General features: G+C 39.5%; 1 protein-coding gene across 1 annotated transcript in view; it reads left to right on the top strand.

Moving 5' to 3' along the window:
• Positions 1 to 18,654, top strand: part of dync2h1 (dynein cytoplasmic 2 heavy chain 1) — a 187,472-nt gene that overhangs the window by 162,592 nt on the left and 6,226 nt on the right. The window contains exons 83-91 of the mRNA XM_079353769.1: positions 798 to 908; positions 2,595 to 2,664; positions 3,131 to 3,216; positions 6,815 to 6,890; positions 7,190 to 7,410; positions 7,993 to 8,097; positions 13,703 to 13,819; positions 14,993 to 15,100; positions 15,664 to 15,765. Of these exons, the coding sequence (XP_079209895.1) occupies positions 798 to 908; positions 2,595 to 2,664; positions 3,131 to 3,216; positions 6,815 to 6,890; positions 7,190 to 7,410; positions 7,993 to 8,097; positions 13,703 to 13,819; positions 14,993 to 15,100; positions 15,664 to 15,765 (996 nt within the window). The remainder of the gene's footprint in view (positions 1 to 797; positions 909 to 2,594; positions 2,665 to 3,130; positions 3,217 to 6,814; positions 6,891 to 7,189; positions 7,411 to 7,992; positions 8,098 to 13,702; positions 13,820 to 14,992; positions 15,101 to 15,663; positions 15,766 to 18,654) is intronic.

Genomic DNA, 18,654 nt, shown 5'->3' with positions numbered 1-18,654 from the left:
GTGTGTGAGTACCCAGTCAGATGACATAAGACCCTTAGGTACCTGCATGCTATTTTTAACCACAAGTGTTTGAGAAAAAAATGAAAGAGAGGGGAATGTCTGAAGAAAGGTGTGAGAAAGGGAAGGAACATAGAAAAGAACAGATGCCAAAAGAGAGTGAAGTAAGGTGAGTGGCATGTCATTCTTGACTTGTCTGTAAACATGCAATTGTTTTATAACTAGGAAGTAACAGTTCTTTTTGGACAACATACGGGTTGCGTGAATGTATCAACTTATCTTTGCACGGAAAACATGTAAAAGAAAACGATTCTTCAAAAATGTTTGCTGTAAGACCTGATCATTTTTTGTCAAATTCGTACTCATTTTTGACACATGTGGGAAAGTCAGTGGATTGTTTAAAGACATGGATATAAAGGTTTCCCGCAACTGCATTTCATGAAGTATTAAGGTATTTCTGTCTTGTAACCTTGGTGGTTACAGCTTTTGGATATTAGCCCTCTGCGTGTAGGTCCAATGTTAGAACCCGACCTTGTAAGCTGGGAGTCAGCCTTTGTGTAAAACAGATCAAAAGTCAAAATATGGAAAATTGCTGGACCTGCGTTATTGAGTGAGCAGACAATGCTTGCAGTCTGAGGCTTAAGTCACCTCTAATCGTTCCAAATGATGAACAAGTATTAAGTATATTTTAGTTCAGTATATTTCCGCCTTGGAAGTGAAGCTTACCATGCAGCCTCATACCATTGCACAAGAAGTCCTTTGTGAATGTGTTTAATACGTGTCCTCTCCTTCTTTCACAGGAGCTTAATGTGCTACAGCCGAAAGCAGGCTTCCGTCTCTGGCTCACAGCAGAAGTTCACCCCAGATTTCCTTCCATTCTGTTGCAGTCCAGCCTCAAGCTCACCTACGAGGTACTCACACACGTTTAAAACAAAATATGAAGTAGCTCACAGTGCTGTTAGGTAGCATTGACCTTATCAATATCACACAACGTCAAACACAATTAATAACCCTTCAGATGTTGTCGTCACACAAAGTCATTCATCTCTATTGTTTTTTTCCCCACATAGTGTTGAACCTGTACATTTACTTCCCCCAATATTAACTGTTGGTGAACTGTTTCTGAATTTATGTTTACGATAACGGGCTGTAGGCTACAATACAAGTGCATATCCACAATACTGGCATTTTACAATCACAAGCCATTTGAAATGGCTACAAACGCAGTGCAGAGACACACATATACTGAAGACACAGAAGCCTGCAGCTTGTGTGTTAGTGATGCATGGTTTAATGCTCAGTGTGTTTCTGATGAAAGTTGTGCTTAAGGGGTTAAATGCTTCAGCAGACAAGCATGCTGCACAAATAGCCTCTCTCCCTCTGTCCATCTTCTTTTTTTTTTTTCCTCTCAGAAAACACTTGCGTTCTTTCATATGCAGACTTACTTACAAACCTTAGATGTATGCGCACACATCCCCAGTGATAAGCTCGGCAATGTGCTAAAGTATGTTTGCAATGTTGAACATTTAAGATTCACATTTATTGATTTACATTCAAACAATCGATGTTTTGTTTTTGTTACTTTTACCGTGAACAACTGTGTTGTAATAGAATTTCTCAGAGCTGATCTGCAAGGTGTTAGCTGGGACTTATCAAGAAATGCTTGAGTTGATTTTTGAAGATCGTTGGTTGTAGTGTTGGTATAAATGTTTATACATGTGAATGTGCATAACACCGGGCACCACAGATAACGAGACACATCTCAAAATTCTCATTGAGCAAAAATGTAATTCTATGTGTTTTTTATAGGCAATATGGATGCTGTGGTTTTATGTGAGGATAAAAAAAGGGCAAACAAATGCAATTTAGACTGACGAGGAAAGTACCATGTAAAAACTGGGCACCTTTCTGGGTAGCATATGTAGAGAGGTTGTCCTTTTTGGCAAATTTAGTACATGTACTATTAGTGGCTGTGCATATTATCAAAAACTCCAGATGGTGGTAGCAAATGTTCAGCAAAGCTGATTATGTGTGAAATAATATGTTCATTGTTTCTCTCTCATTCTGAGGATATTGTTGCCAGAGGAATCAGATATAAAGAGAGCTGACTCATGTCGCAACTTTTGCTGTTGAAGTAAAGTTAAAAAATGGGAACATGGCACAGCCCCCAACAGAATCTGACGACACACTGTTTTTGTCGTTTCGTTTTTAAACTTGTGTTGTGACTCCTGGAGCCCAGCGACAAGGGACACCAAGAAAGTCTTTTTCATGACATTCAATGTTTCTTTGCTCTTAATATGGTCTATTCTGCCTGCCTGTGGTCATTCAGTGCCTTCGTGATTTTAGATCAGTCTATTTTTTTTAATTCTAAATTATTATAACAATTGTGTCATCTCAGCAAAGCCACAGGAGTATCTCTTCTCTTTTCTCTTTTTTATCTTAAATTAAATGTATATCTTTGCCTTGCCGTATTTTTGTGGTTGTATGAAATTAATTTATTTAGACCTTGCACTTTGAACTTGTAATAACCTTCAATTGTTCCAAAAGAATTTATCTCCATAGAAGCCACTCATTACCTTTGTCTTTCTCATGTCAAGGCTCCTCCTGGGTTGAAGAAGAATCTTCTGAGGACATATGAGTCTTGGACTCCAGAGCAGATCAGCAAAGGTGAGCTCCTCTCATCTCTTCTTATAAAAATAGTCAGTTTGTCATCAAAACTTTTTATTTTCCTGTTTCTGAGCAATGACAGAAGTCTTTTGATTGATGTACCCTATAATCACATGACTCTCTGTTTCTCTTTTGAATACATGATATATTGTACAGTGTATAAGCTAACCACAGCATTTCGCTAACAAGCTGGCCCCAGGCTAAAATACATTGTATCAACGATAAAAAGTCTAGTTAACATGTTCAACAATAAATCTGAGGTATACTGTTACAACACTGGTAATTATCAAAGCATGATTTTTTTAACTCAGGGATTGAGTCCTGTAAAGAAAGAAATTTGGGGTACTTTGCAAGTTCTGAGACATGTAATGAACAGTAGGAATCAACGAAAAAAACATTCAAAAAGGTCTAAACCGTCCAAAGAAAAAGTTTACAGTTGTGAGATACTATTGCTGTTTTTGTTTAGGAGGCATCCTGGCAAGAGCTCAATCTTTATTCTGCTTGGCCTGGTTCCATGCTGTCTGCCAAGAGAGACGCAACTACATACCACAGGTAAACTACTAAAACACCTCATATGAATGGAAGTTGTCATGCTTCTGCAATTTTATCTTGGGACAATGGTTAATGGACTTGAGCTTTGATGGCACTTTTCTAGTCTTCAGACTTCTCAAGTGCTTTTTGACCGCATGTCACACCTACACACCCATTCACACCCTGATGGTAGAGACTGCTACGTAAAGTGTCCGTTTGAGCACATTATCACCCCGCTGACAAAGTACCGGGATCAAACCGGTGTTCAGTGACTTGCCCAAGAACACATCGACAGGTTGTGGCAGGAGCTGGGGATCTAACCCCAACCTTTTGTTTAGAGAACTCTGACTCTCCCACTTCTCCACAGCCACCACAAAGTAGTTAGGATAGCAAAGGTTCTTTACAAAATCATGTCAAAAACTGGAACTACAGTCTTTGCACACATATTTGAACAGTCTTGATATCCAAGATTTATTTATATATGTTATGTAGCCCTGTTTTCCTACTAGTTCAACATAACTCAGCTCTTTTCTAAGCCACTAAATGATGGGTACAAAAATCATACAGATTGTTGTTCAAAGGGAGGAAGTTATGATGACATAAAAGTCCTCGTCAACACACGGACACCCACAGAAAGGATACAATGAAACCAGCCAAGCGATCAGTTTCTTTGTTCTAACTGAGCAGCATAGTGTCTGCTCTTTGTGCTGTCTCTCTGGCAGACACATTGTGTGTGTCAATGGTATACGTACCTATGTGGGTGCGTAGATGAACAAGAGCTTTTATTGTAAACTTGCTTGCTGGTCAACTTACACAATGTGCACATCGCAGAGCACAGTGTATTATTCAGTCCCTGACCTGGTGAAGCTTCATCTGGTACTTTTAAGACACACAGCTTGTAAATCAGGGTTTTGCAAATTCAATAGAGGAATCGGGACGCGTGAAAAATAGAATACTTTTGATTTTAAAAAGGAAATACAGTTAAAATGTCAACTGAAAATTGATAATAAATCTACTAGCTTAATGTGAGAAAATCACTTGCTTGTCTTTCCCTTTGCATCAATAAAGTATCTATCCATCGATCGATAGATCTATCTACTGTGTGTTTGAAACCAAAGTGTAGCTCTGCTCTGTATTTTAAATACATTCCATATACAAAGGCAAGTCAATGTGCTTTACACAAGGCAGAATTTAATAATTGAAATGTGAGGCATAGCTCATCTCTATACTTTGTTGTAGTTACAAGCACATAGTGGCTTCATTCTTTTTCCCCATGCTTTGTTTTGAATCCTGGCTGTAGAAGCTGATGTGGAGGAGGGGGGGGGGGTGACCACAATGCATGTCAAACATACCCAGACTTTCTTTGAGTAAGCAAGAGCTGCTGGTCTGTCCTAAATTCTATTTCAGCTTAAACTGTCAGCTGTGTTTGGCATAGAGAAACCCCCAAATCACTCCCCTCCACGCTCTTGGTATCTCACGATTTGCCCTCTGCTGGTTCATTTCCTACCTCACAGGGAGATTTTTAGAGTATTTAATAAGGGTCCAAAGTGCAAAATGTATCTTCAGGGGTGCCTCAAGGGTCATTGCTTGGTTCCTCTTCTGTTCTTAATATACACCATCCCACTTGGTGGAAAAATCCTCTCACATAGTTTCTCATTCCATTGCTATGCTGACAACACCAAGCCAGATGACACTACAGTCTCAGCAATAATTGTGTTATGGCTGGCTGATATCTCTAAGTGGTTGATGAATGTCACAAACAGCATGTCACTTCACTTTTCATATCCCTCCACTGGCTCCTGGTTACTGCTCACATTAAAACGTTAAACCCTGCATTACCTAAACTTTCTTATCCAGCTGTACACTTACACTTACTCCTGTCCACTCAGTCTGCCAATAACAGGCTCCTGGTGTCTCTTTCCACCTTTAAGAATTAACTAAAGACCCAGCTCTTTTTATGAACAACTACGCACGGGAGTGACAATGGCGATAAAGATGATCATTGATGATGATATAAAAAATACAAACACTTTTTGGGTCCAATCAGACTTAAAGTTGTTTGTATGCACCATTGTTTCGTTTTTTCTAGAACCTTTGCTTGTGTTCTACTTTCTCTCAGATGCACTTTACTTTGGGGATAAAAAAGCACCTGCCCAATGTAGAATTCAGGAGTCAGCTTTATAAAAATCTGTTGCACAATTGGTCGCATTCAAGTGTTTTGAGACGCTGAGTCTCAAAATGCACTGGGACTCATTTGTTTCTGTATGTCTCATCGTAACGCCAAGGCTACAAGTCAGCAGTTGAAGAAACACTGCATCTATTTTTGTCTGCTGACCTGCACACACAAAACCCAAAACATTGTTCTGTTAACTTACCTCCAACCTGGACTGCTGTTACCCTCTCTGTCTCTTGCACTTTTGTTCTCTTCCAGTCACTGAATTTCTGATAGATGCTGAGAGAGAAAGGAATAAAAATAGTGAAAGGTAGGATTAAGAAAAGGGGAAAGATAAAACCAGACACAGAAACAGGTTTTCACATGCAGGTTTTGTACAGGATGTGACAAACAGCAGCAAAAGATAGATATTAGGTGTTTCTGTCCGTTAACCATGGAAGAAAAAAGAGTGGTAATTTATGTCTTGTGAACAAGCACACTTTCTGACGCTCATACACAATGCCTGTGAATATCAACATGATACATGAACACAAATAAAACACACACATTTGCAGTCATATTTATTAGACCTACAAATAGAAACATTCAGAATAAGCAGCAAATGGTATGTAAATGTAAACGTTTCATCAAATAAATAAAAGCTCTCGGCTCATGCTCTGAAACAGTCGGTATATACAAGCAAACGTTTCCAAAACAACACAAGTTAAAAGATTTCCTGAACATGCCTACGCGGTTCTCTTTCATCCACCAGCAGCATCAGTCTGCAGATTACGACTGCTGATTGAAAAGCAGTGAAGTGCAACAAACGCATATCCAAAAAGGACTGCCCTGTCACTCCATTATGATTCAACACTTTTGTAACTTTTTTCTGTCTTTCTCAGATATGGTTAATGTTGTGCTAAACTGTGGGTGCCCTTTCGTGCACAGACCTCTCTCCCCTCACTGAGGTCTCAGTGCTAAATATTTTTACTCATAAACTGCTGTCGCCTTCACACAACAGCTTGTGTATTACTTCCAGCGAGTTAATAAGGGAGTCCATATTGGGGCTGTATATCGAAACATTTGTATCACTGAATGTGAAAAGCAAATATTGGACGTTTGTTGGTGTCTTTAAATGCCTCGGTTATTCCTGACACACTCAAGAAATAGTTTCCCTGAAAATCAGAGCAACAATAGACATAATGAGAGAGCCAATAGTTATTACGTTTGTTTGTCTTTATTGATTAGGACTGAGCTGTATTTACTTTTCATTGTCCCTGTGACTTTGATCGTTGGAGTGGAGAAATACAGTGGTACTGCACTCACACACTTTTTGTTGAAGATTAATATGAAAAAAAAAAACAAAAAAAACCTGAACATATGACAGGTATTTTTTACACTGATGTTTGATCCTGTGTGCCATCTGCCATTCTTTCTCATGTATTCCTCCTTCTCTGCTTCATGCAGGGTTGGACAAAGTTCTACGAATTTTCTTTGTCGGACCTCCGTGCTGGCTTTGAAATCATCGACAGGCTTTTTGAAGGTAGGTGGGCTGATAGCGATCATTACAATGTCGTAGGAAGCTGTGCTTATCTGCTCTGCGACACCTGCCAGCTATGACTGGAAGCTTTGGATTCTTAGATCTGTTTCCTCTTTAATGTACACTTCCCTTTATGGAGAATGACACTGACACATCAGCATTTGAATTTTAATGCTAAGTCTATAATAGGCCATTTGTTATGTCGCTGCATTTCTACATGTATGCTGGTGTTCTTTTGTTCTGTTTGTGCCAATAATCCATTATGAAGCTTTCCTTCTTTTGGTTGTCTTTGTGTCACCAAGGAGGTAAACCTTTCCAGTGGGAGTTTGTCCATGGCCTGTTGGAGAGTGCCATTTATGGTGGACGCATTGACAACCCCTCGGACCTGCGTATCTTACGCTCCTACCTGGAGCAGTTTTTCTCTGCACATCTCTTCTCCTCCTCAGCTGGTCAGAGAAAAAGCAGAGGAGGAACGCGCTTCTTCCCAACTCAGATCAGCCTCCCAAACTCCTGCTCCATATTGGTAGGATGTCTTTGTGACAGAGTGTTAAAACTGCAAGCTGCAAGCATTTCCATAAACAATTAGGGGATGCACGTGGGACTGTTAAATAAGTTAAAGAAGTAAGTTGTTGCTACAGAGACAAGAACAGATGTATATTTGTTCTGCACTTTGACGCTTAAGCTGCTTTGTAGTGTAATCAAACCCCGATAGTTTAAGGCGCACTGGGGGAGATGCAAGAACAAGTTTCATTAGAAGTAGGTTTATAGAGAAGCCACAGCAAAAAATTGAATCAGTTTGCCTCAAATAAGCACCATTTGCTTTGTATTCTGTTAAGGAAGCGGAATCTTTGTAAATCTGTGCATTTAATTTCCATCTTAGATAGTAGTATATCATAAGAGCTATTAAAAGACAGTTTACTATACACAAGTAGTCAAGCAGTGTTCTTTATTTTACACTGTTTAGAGCAAGCTCACTCGTAGCTAACACGATTTTATTCCAGTATCACAAGGGCTTTGGAGTTCTCACTTGTCTCTATCTCTCTCCAGATTTCTCACGTAGCTACAATTCTGTGTGTGACCTGTTTGTGACTGTGTGCATTTTCAGGACTACCGCAGTGTCATAGAGAGTCTCCCTGAGGACGACAGACCCGCATTCTTCGGTCTGCCTGCCAACATCGAGAGATCCGCTCAGAGAATTATCAGCTCCCAGGTGCGCCCACACACTCACGATCGTACTTACAAAGCCACCTGCTTATTCCCACAAGCACACCGCGCCATCCACACAGCACTCCATCTCCACCACACACATGCGGAAGCACATACTCACATTTATTATCCATTCACACCGAAACATGTATCATTTGGACCTTGTTAAACTGACATATACATTTAGGAATTCTCAAAAGCATCTTCAACAGGAAAGATATACTTATGCAAATCAAAGCAGATAGACTCAAACACATGCCAGAACAAAAAAAGAGATGACACACACACTAACAAAGGACCGGGTATTGAATGAAAACGAGGAACATTTGTGTCACTCAGAGACAGAACTCTCACCTACCACCACAGATTCTCTTTCAGGTGCAATCCAAGTCAAGACACAGAGTGTTTTTTATTTTGCTTGATATGTGCAAATTTGACTGCAAGGAAATCTTTGCAGCCTTTTTTTTAAATGTTGTGATTGGCCAATCCTCCCTGAGAATACATATCTGCTGTGGGCCGTGTTGGTGATAACGTATTACAAAGTCATCCATTAGAGTACTCAGATTTCTTTTTTGTAGTGATGAGTCGCGTAATCAGTTCATAGTTACTTCTTCGTAAAAGTAACTGTGATAAAAAAACAACCTCTTCCTTCAGTCGCCTCAAGAGAAAAGAACTCCCAGAAGCATCTGCAGTGTTTTAGGGCTTTCACACTTGCTGAATTCTCCTGAAAAACTCAAGATATTTCCCGGAGGAGATGTATTATGTGAACAGGAACAGCCACATTTTTCGGTCAGACATAAATTGGAGTTTCTTCTTCCAGACTCGCAGCACGTCCGATTGAACTGATTTAAGACAACGCAGTTCTCCGGAGAATTCGCCTTGTGCCAGTAGGAAGGTGTATGACGTGTATATCCTGTGACTGCTGCACCGCGCATAGAATCAATACGTGCGGCAGCCGCGATCTTCGCACACCTAGATAAACGACTAAATTACATTTTCTGTTTGTCAGTATGATCTCCGCTCTGTTGTTGATGTTGTCAGTACGTTGGGCTTCGCGTAGCATCAATATGAAGGGAAATATTCTTATTATTGTGTCGTGTTGAGGACTCTGTTGCTTCGTCCGTTACTTCCAGGTTGTGTCTTTACGTCACGTCTTACCTCAGGGAACTTCCATCCATCTGGACCATTTTACCGGTGTGGGTTAAGAGCCTCAAATGGGCTTTAATTTATGTTAACACTAGAGCACTCCTATGCCTTACTTTTCTTAGTGAGTAATGCAGTAATGTAACAGATTACTTTTTATTTGCAGTTATCTTGTAATGTGACAAGTTACTCTGAAATGTTACATGACACAATACTGGCTGTCAGTCTCCACTAACATTTATCTACTCTTTATTTGAGTAGTTTCCTAAGTGTTTGAATGATAGTTAAAAGTCAGAGTGATTTGAATTCAGAAGAAATCAGGTGGCTCTGTCATTTGCCTTTAGATTCTTTTTTTTCTATTTTTATTTTCTGATTCCTATTCTACGTTTATTAGTCCAGCAGCTGGTGCCAGCTTCTTAATAAGTGCAATCTGTAATTCAGGTACAACATACATTTATCCACATCCATTTTTCCTACAATATGCACGTGCCTCCTTTTAATCGTGTCTGTCAAAAATGTTGTTTGCTAACCATCAACATCCACAAACAATTTGTGTATACCTGACATGAGGAGTTCTAGAAAAATTCAATTTAAAAACTAATATTCAATGGCAATTTTGAACCCTTGCAGTTTTTTCCCTAATCATGCTGCAGCTTAATTTGAACGCGTGTTAGTCGCTGCATGAAAGCCTGAAAAGGCCCATTGAGTATATATCTACATTGAAGTCAATGTCACCCTTAGGAATATGTTCAGGTGTTTGCCAGCGGCCTGACATCCACCCAGTGAGACACAAGTCAAAGAGAAGTTCTCGCCAAAATGAACTCACTTTTTCACATTTGCATCAAATATTTGCCACTTCACTGATCTCTGTACTGCAAAGGCAATTCATCTCCTAATTGCTGTTCAAATTACAGAGCTGATTGTTCGACCACATTGTTGGAACTGCAACATTACACAACACTGATTCTTCCTTTTATGAGTCATCATTGGACTCTTTGTGTGTTTGAGTGTGTGAGTTTATACATCCCGTGTCTCTATACTCTCCTAAGAAACCCACAACCTCAATCATGTTCAAGGCCCTCACCTTCATTTAGGAGACATGAAAGCAGTTTATTTAAGGGTCAGGACTTCACTTTGAGGTTTAGGCATTTTACCAGGCAGCCATCCGTTTTCATTTATTTCACTATGAAATAGAATTCACCTTGCAGAGACATAAAACAAGGTTCAGATGGATGATCTGTCATTGTGAAGATCATGTCTGGTTTTATTGTGCTTAAGGTTATGCTGTCATTGTGCAGAAGTTACACCTCAGCAATAAAATGAAAAAAATATCTGAACAGAAAATAAAATAGAAAAAGTTTGAGGTTGGACACACAGGTACGAAGGTAAGGGCAGAGTTTCTTCTCTTGTGGAAAACCTGGAAATATATGTTGCATGTCGTTAAAAATCAAAATGTCTTCCTGGTGATTTAATTTTTCAGCTACATCATGTTCTTGCAGCATTGAGCTGAGCGCCTTTGTAGTTATGATAAAAACCTGGGCCATGCTAAGCCAGATGGGGAGCCATGGGGAATAAAACTGAGGAATGGAGGATCAATGTGTTTGCATGTGCTTTGGGTGTATTTTTGCACTGTCTCTGCTAGCTATAACACACGTGGGGTTGCAGATGGCTTGCAGTATTTATGTTCATCCTGTCATGAATAATTATCAAGGGTGTTGTTGTGGGTGTCTGTTCATATCTATGAGACTGAGTGTGTGTTTGCGTGTGGTTATTGATGGTCACTGCAGATTCTGATGTAACTCAACGAAACCCAGTATCACAGTGCACTAAATGTGTTCCTTCACTGTGATTTGTTTTCTTTGTGTAAAGAGAGGGAGAGAGTTTGAGAGGTAGAGCTAATGAGAAAGAGAGGCTAAAATCCAAAGAGAAATGGAAGATCTGCAGAAAGGGTTCACTGTCAAAGTAGCAAAATTATATTAAAAAAAACATACTGAATCATATCAAATGTATCAAGAGAAAAGTCCCGCTTTTAGCATAAATGAGTACGCCTCTGTGTAAAAAGAAACCATAATGGAATAAATGAAGGGGGACATATGATGGACAGATGGTTCTGTTGGGTTTTTTTGTGCTCGCACATGTCTTTCTGTGTGCACTTATCCTCAGCACACCCACTTAAACCATACCGAACCATTACAGCCTGTGTGCTCGGTCCCATGAGGGAGTTAATGCATTTACAGTGAGCCCATTCATCCTGTCAGTGAGGCCTGCTGATCACTAGAACCACCAACCTAGTTTAATTCACACTATCTCTCAAGGTCCTGTGTGTGTGTGTGTGTGTGTGTGTGTGTGTGTGTGTGTGTGTGTGTGTGTGTGCGTCTCCCCTCCTGCTGTTATTTTTCACTGTCAAGTTCATTTTCTCTCTCTCTCTCTCTCTCTCTCTCTCTCTCTCTCTCTCTCTCTCTCTCTCTCTCTCTCTCTCTCTCTCTCTCTCTCTCTCTCTCTCTCTCTCACCCACCCTTATCTCCTGTTAAAGACCATTGTAACTTTTTGTGGGTCGAGAACTTAACCACACTCCCCTACATTAAAAAAAAGGCCCTTGGGACCATCAAGCAGTTTGTTTTAGTTTAGAACAGTTTGATTCCGTTGGGTACAATAAACTCTGATCTTGCAGTTCCACACCCAACTGTACCCTTAGTAAAGTCTAGCTCGCCAATAAACTCGAACAAAGACGATGTAGACAGTTCTAAAAGGTCAGCAATAGGCAGAGGTCCATCAGGCAGTGCTACATGCCTGTAGTAATTAATGTAATTAGTTTAAAAAAACTAAAGGAGCCTTGACAATAGTCACAGGATATTTAAACATGGTGCGTTTCGTGTTTGTCCTTTATTACTTTTTATGTTTCTTACTTCTGTTACACAGGATGTAAATATTTAATTAAATCAACTAAATGTAGTGTGCCTCGCTCTACCCTTTAGTTAGCTCGGTATGCTTGGCACCCCAACACAAGGGAAGCAAAAACAGTACAACTGAACGGATCAGTTATGTTGGCACTTTTCGCGTTTTTAAACAATGACTCCCAGGTGCACATAAGGATGTGATTTGAACTATACGTTTAATCATCAGAAGGCAATTAAAAACGGAACTTCCTGGTTTCTCTCTTTGACTGTCCAGCTGGTTATAATAGTAAACATGGTTTCCACCTGGTAGTCATTGGGTGTGAAAAAAAACACGTTAATATATTTCTATCTTTAGATATTTTAATTCTCTTATCTTTAGCTGCCATCATTTAAACTGCTGTCAGGTTTAAGGGCTTGATTAGCTATCTGTTTTTTTTAAATCCTCCTTTATCTCTCTCTCTCTCTCTCTCTCTCTCTCTCTCTCTCTCTCTCACACACACACACACACACACACACACACACACACACACACACACACACACACACACACACACACACACACACACACACACACACACACACACACACACACACACACACACACACACACACACACACACACACACACAGTGTAAGCACCCTCTCCGCCCTGAGCCGAGATGAAAAAGTAGGTGTTTAGTAGAGAGTACTCCTGGCCTAAATGAAAGCCAGTTATCAGATGTGTCACCTTCCAACATCATGCACATACATAGAAATGACACAACCACATAAACACACAACCTAAGTCATAATAAAAAGCACTACCCAGCACTCTGAGCCTGGAGCGGAGCATGCTTGATTCGGTGTGTAAGCAGCTGTAAGGAGATGTATTTGGGCTTTTTTCTCACTTGAAACATTGTTAACAGTGGAGAGTGTTACTAGTAGAAATGCCAGCGACATACTGTATTATTACAGCATCTTTAAAATACTCTGGTTTTCTTTTTCTGAATAAAGAATTGTTTCTTGGTGAAATTAGCAAGGGGTAATCTTTCAATTTTAGCTACACATTATTCAAAGGAGACAGATTAAAGGGATACTTCACCCATTTGCATGAAGCTGTGTATCATTAGAAACATGGTAGTAGTGTTGAATGGTCGTGAATCCAACCCTCATTTTGCCCTGAGACGAGAAAAATATGTTTTTCTTTGCCTGGAAGTTTTCTTCATGTGATGCAAAAAGCGTCAAATTGCAAAATGAGGGTTGGATTCACAACCATTCAATACTACTACCATGTTTCTAATGATACACAGCTTCATGTAAATGGGTGAAGTATCCCTTTCAGTTATAAATATCCATTTTACCTACATATCTACATAATGAGGTTTTGTTTATCATCCGTCATACACCTTTGTGTAGTTATATAAAGAAAGTTGTAACCATTTATTTTTGTGTGACCATTTCGAGCATGCTACACAACCTGCTTATCTAACAAATCTAAATTTATTCATTCAGTAAAATGATGCTTCTTTGTAACTTCTACAACGTCCTTTGATTCATTTTTTTTTTGGTTTCTTATTGATTAACTCACAGGTGATTTCCCAGCTCCGGGTTCTGAGCCGCTCAGTAGCAACAGGTTCGAAGTTTGACAGGGAGCTTTGGTCGAATGGACTTTCACCGGTCCTCAACTTGTGGAAGAAACTCAACCAGGTTAGTATTTCTTTTTTTTCCAGTTCAGCTTTTCCCAGTTCTCGATTTTTGTTTTCCTTCACTTAAATTCTTTAAATGCTTTGCTTAGTAATCAGAAAGGTTTACATATATTCATTTTATATTGCATCTGCAAACCAACCCACGCTCTTTCTTTCTTCCTTATCTGGTGATCTAAACATTTTCAAGGTGTAATCAGGAACTAGTCAATTAAAAGTAGCAAAAGCTAATTGGAAGATGTCAGAGTCTAATTGAGCTCTGCGTGTGAAGGTCAGGCAGCATCTCTGCGGCTGCTCACAGACCGACATCGTTCCAAATCAAAAAGGAAATCTCCCTCTACATTGAATAATTTAGCCATCATTAGACCCCTCTCCCTCATAAACTCAAGTGCTGTTTATGACACATTTTGTACCTCCCTTTTTCCCCTTTAGACCAATGCATCTCCATTTCCATGAATGCACTTGTCTGAGATGCCGTTTGTAGATGTATTCATGGACTCTTGATTCAAGAGCAGAAGTATACAGTAGCACAAACTGGCTCGCTCAAGTCAACTAATTTTTTTTTCATCCTTGGACTCGGTTTATCTAGCTGTTCGGTTACATTTTTGAATAGAGACAATAACAAAGCTGCAGTCGAGCTGAATCCCACCAGCCTTTTTTTCCCTTTGTCTCATTTATCGCTTACTCTCCATTGTCTCAATTCCTCCATTCCACAGTCCTACTATCCCTGTCTTTCCCCTTCTGCCAGAGTGCAGCTACTGAATTTGATTTCTACAACAGAATAACGTACAAAGATACAACAATAGAGCGCTATGTAACCAATATAAAACTAAGTGTCCCCCTGGTTTGTACTGAAAAAAAAAAAAAATTCACTGTTTGTTGGTTACATCTCTTTAATGTTGAGTAAACTAAAGGGAAATAAAACAATACTAGGACAATGTTCAGTAATAAACAGAAAGTCTTACAGCACAGAAGCCCAAAGTAAAAACATCTAAAGCTCTGACTCAGATTCAGATTACCTTTATTGTCCCATAAGGGGACATTTCTTTTGTAGGGATAACATCTACAGTTAAATCGTACCTCTGTTCCTATTCTCATTCTCAGATGACTCTAGAAATCCATCTGACTTTTTTGTCATAATACCAACATGTTTGTTTCGCTGTCAATTATCTCCCAGGGTTCTACTCTGATTCACCAGAAGGTAGCCCCACCTACAGAAGGTCAAGGGTCACCAGTCCTGTCGTTCATCATTTTGGAGCAGTTCAATGGCGTCCGCTTGGTCCAGGTATGTCAGAAAACCTACTAATACTACTCCTACGATTACTAACACAAAACATGTTTCTTACATTGTTATAGAAAGGGTTACTTCACCTGCATCAAACTGTTAAGGGAGAAAAACATGTTGTTTACTGAAAATGCAATATGGTTCATAAGTTCAGTTAAACAGAAGAATGTTTTTACCTTGAATAAAAATGTTCAAATGTAAAATGGGCTTTGTCTCATGGAGATGCATGCAGTGAGCATGAATGTGTATACATTTAGAATATGTTTCTTCAAGCAGTCGAATTAGCATTGTGGTTAGAAGGTAATATCACAGGTGACATAAATTAAAAAAAACATATTTTATCTTCCTCTATGTACTTCTTTACCAGCGCATGAGAACCACACTCTATAATGTTTTCAACTCAAAACACTTCTTTTTTATGTTCTTGCCTCTTTAAACTTAGCCCGTCATTTAAAGGTCCAGTTCACAGTAACAACATAACCAAGATGCCAATAACACCTCAGTGCATCAGTCCTCTCAGACGCCTTCTCAGAGTGTGTACTTAACGGTTCCTGTCTTCTCAGAGTATCCACCAATCCCTGGCCGCACTCAGCAAGGTCATCAGAGGGACCCAACTGCTAACACCAGACGTTCAAAAACTGGCCACCGCTCTGCTCAATCACGAGGTGAGAGAAGAAAAAGAGAGGGTAAATGAGTGGAAGAAAGGAGATACAGTGCAGAGTTTTCCTGGAGCAGAACTGCAAATTAAGATGCTACATAAATGTTAGTTTGTCTTTATAGATATAAATGTCATTTTGTGTATGTATGCTATTTCCAAATGACACATTTTGGTTTATATCAAAGATAAAGATGATGAATTTATGAAAAGTACCTTCCTGTTGCCCTGTTTGATGAATTTAGCTCAGTGCTTTCTTTCTGTGACTTTCTGCCACATGTATGAAGTAACATGTTATTTTAGAGAAGCAGCAGCTTTTCTCCACTGACATTTTTACTTTTCACGTCAGATATACACTGAGATTTATCTTACACTTTTAAAATGATGTTTCTCTTCATGGAAGTATCTCGTTTCAAAAGAGAAGTTTAGCATGTCCCCTAGACCGTGATGAGGGGCACACAGTGTTCAGAGCTCACTTGTAGTCATCCTGCAAAAACAGCAGGTATCCTCCCGTGTGTCCCCGGGCTGAGATGAGGACAAAAGGGATGCGATGAGGTACAGTAGAGGAGGAGAGATACACAATCAACCTTTTAATCTTTCTGTGTTTGTAATCTCCTGAGAGCAGCCAACGGCGTAATTCCTTCCACACTGCTCTCCTTCCTCTCTCTTTTTATATTAATCAGCAGCTCCCAACCAACTTTCTCCAGTTGTCATCTCATGGTGTTCTGTCTCTCTCCTCTCTTATGTCTTTTTTTAAATAGGATCAATTTGGGGTCGTACCAAGGTTTAGAAATGTTTTAGCTTCAGTAAGAGGCGGAGAAGTGTGAATTATGTGTTCCAATACCATTATCTGAAGTCTTTTTGAAAACATGCCAATCCAAAGTAAGATATAGCATTTACTGACAGTGTCCTGTTGTCATGAATAGCATAACAAACATTAATAAGTAGATGCATGTCATAATCATTTATTCTAAAAAAATGTTGACGTTCCACATAAACATCTAACTAAAATGTTAATTCACAGTTCGCAATCTCATTGAGTAATTGTCTGTGTTTTGAGTTTCACAAATAAGTCCGCTGAGAACATGAATAATAAACTGAAAGAAGAAAAGAATACGGTCCCAGTATGCACAGTTATTAATGAGTATATAAAACTGAGGAGCCCTCTCCTCACATCCCCTTTTTAATTGAACTGTAAAAAGACTTTCCATGGCCCAACGTAGAGAAGCCCAGACTCGTTTCTTTGATGGTCTATGACACACTGAGCTGCCTCTGCAGCTTTTCAATCAGTTGATGGACAATTAGACTGGTCCGCTATATTAGTTATGGAGGGCAATGCTACTTTGTAAGTTTTACCGTTGCCTGTTTTTTAAACTAAGAGGGCTAATTAGGGCCCAAGACATATGCACTGTTTTAAAGCCGGCTTCTTCCTCAGATTCAGATCAGTTCATTGAACAAAGGTTGCCTAAACTATCTGGCAAAGTGCAACAGCAGCTGTACTCTGTCTTTATGCTGCTTTACGTGTTGAAATTCGACAACATTCTTGAGCATCCTTACATTAACCACCAGCAGAGTTTAGTTTTCAACACTTAATGACTTTCAGGATTCTATAGCTGGTTGCTATTGTTGGAAAAAGCATTAAAGCACAGAGTGTTTGCAAACCGACTTTCACTGATAGGCTCAGTTTCAAGCAGAATTATTGGGAAATGGACCATTTATGGGTGTAATATTGTAAAGGTGTTGAGGGCTGGAGGAATCAGCTGCATTGCCCCTTTCCTCTGCCGTGCAGTAAAAAAGAATTAGACACTTGGAAACAACCAAAGCATCAGAAGAGAGAAGTAAGCTGTGCTGCATAACAGACAAATGTCCCCACTGCCTTTAGTCAGTGGAAAGATCATTAATGACGCAGAGATGATTTTTGATTCAAGGTTAAAACATTTGTAGGACTAGTTAATTTTTCATCGTCACCTAATGGCGTAATGTAATTAACGTGGCAAAGTTTGTCATCAAGGTTCCTTAAAAGCAAGCTGTGTTCAATGGCAAGAAGTGATCAAAGCAATCTTATCTAAACATTTACTTGCAAAGATGTTGCTATAAACTATTTCTTAAACTCTGCTTTGCTGAGTGTGATGCAAAATCTCTGACGTGTCAACATTAGGTTGGATTTGCCATTATGATCAAGGAGTATGAACAGAACAACACAGACTACTTTGGAAGGAGTGACGATCTTTTTGTTTTCAACAGAGCTCCCTCTCTCTCCCTCCATTCTTTGTCCCATTTGTCAACACGTGTATTATCCATGACTGGGCTCCTAGATTTTTAGGAATTTAAAAAAAATTGATTATCATTGATTGATTGATTAAAACTTTCAGGGGCTGATTTTAAATTAGAGCAAATATTTGGCCTTTACTGTGTTACGGTCTCTTTACTGTGACTTTATTGTGACATCAAATACACACACATACGTAGACACACACACACACAATGGTTGACCTGCACAGTCAATTATTTCAAGCTTATAATACATTAAGTTCGGCCTCACTGTGCATATTTGCGTGTGCGTGTGTGTGCGTGCGTGTGCGTCTGTGTCTGTGTGTGTGTGTGTGTGTGTGTGTGTGTGTGTGTGTGTGTGTGTGTGTGTGTGTGTGTGTGTGTGTGTGTGTGTGTGTGTGTGTGTGTGTGTGTAAGGCCGTTCTGTGATATTCTGTCTAATAGTTTATCACAGAGTTAACAGTTTTCCCCCTGAGGCAGTCCACCCTCTGCCACCTACACAGATATTGCATTTGTCAGCTCTTAGTTAAATGAACCATTAAATCGTTACTGTACAAACTAAACGTGTGAGTTTTAGAATCAGTCTTCTCTTTGTTTAATATTTACCAAAGCAACTAAACTGAAATAG

Source organism: Symphodus melops, assembly GCF_947650265.1.
Source record: "Symphodus melops genome assembly, chromosome: 10".
NCBI classification, from domain to species: Eukaryota; Metazoa; Chordata; class Actinopteri; order Labriformes; family Labridae; genus Symphodus; species Symphodus melops.
Note: the sequence above shows the minus strand (reverse complement) of the source record. Positions and strands in the feature narration are given on the sequence as shown.